Source organism: Acanthisitta chloris, unplaced genomic scaffold (assembly GCF_000695815.1).
Source record: "Acanthisitta chloris isolate BGI_N310 unplaced genomic scaffold, ASM69581v1 scaffold3133, whole genome shotgun sequence".
NCBI lineage: Eukaryota > Metazoa > Chordata > Aves > Passeriformes > Acanthisittidae > Acanthisitta > Acanthisitta chloris.
The window spans coordinates 121028-121294 of record NW_008665313.1 but is presented as its reverse complement, the minus strand read 5'-3'; the positions used below and the strand labels follow the sequence as shown (position 1 = coordinate 121294).

General features: G+C 43.1%; 1 protein-coding gene across 1 annotated transcript in view; it reads right to left on the bottom strand.

Annotated features, from left to right (window-relative positions):
- The window catches only part of PDE3A (phosphodiesterase 3A, cGMP-inhibited), a 77701-nt gene that overhangs the window by 19022 nt on the left and 58412 nt on the right, over positions 1-267 (bottom strand). The window contains exon 6 of the mRNA XM_009071680.1: positions 135-220. Coding sequence (XP_009069928.1) covers positions 135-220 — 86 coding nt within the window. The remainder of the gene's footprint in view (positions 1-134; positions 221-267) is intronic.

The following is a 267-nucleotide window of genomic DNA, read 5'->3' as shown; positions in this document are numbered from 1 at the left end:
AAGAGCCTCAAAGACAGTTTGTATGGTCCCACCTGGGTATGTTGTACCTTTATGACAGACAAGCAGGTCTGCCCTTTCAGTGGATGATTACTGAATTGGAAGGAAAGAGGGATTTCTGACAGACAAAGAATTACCTGTTCTGTTCAGGGTGTGTGTGGTAGCATCATTTCTATTTAGTGTCCCATCACCAGCTTCTATTTGGTTGTAGGGTCTGCCACAGCTGAAATGCATCAAGGAACATGAGCAATATAAAGAACCATGTGCATT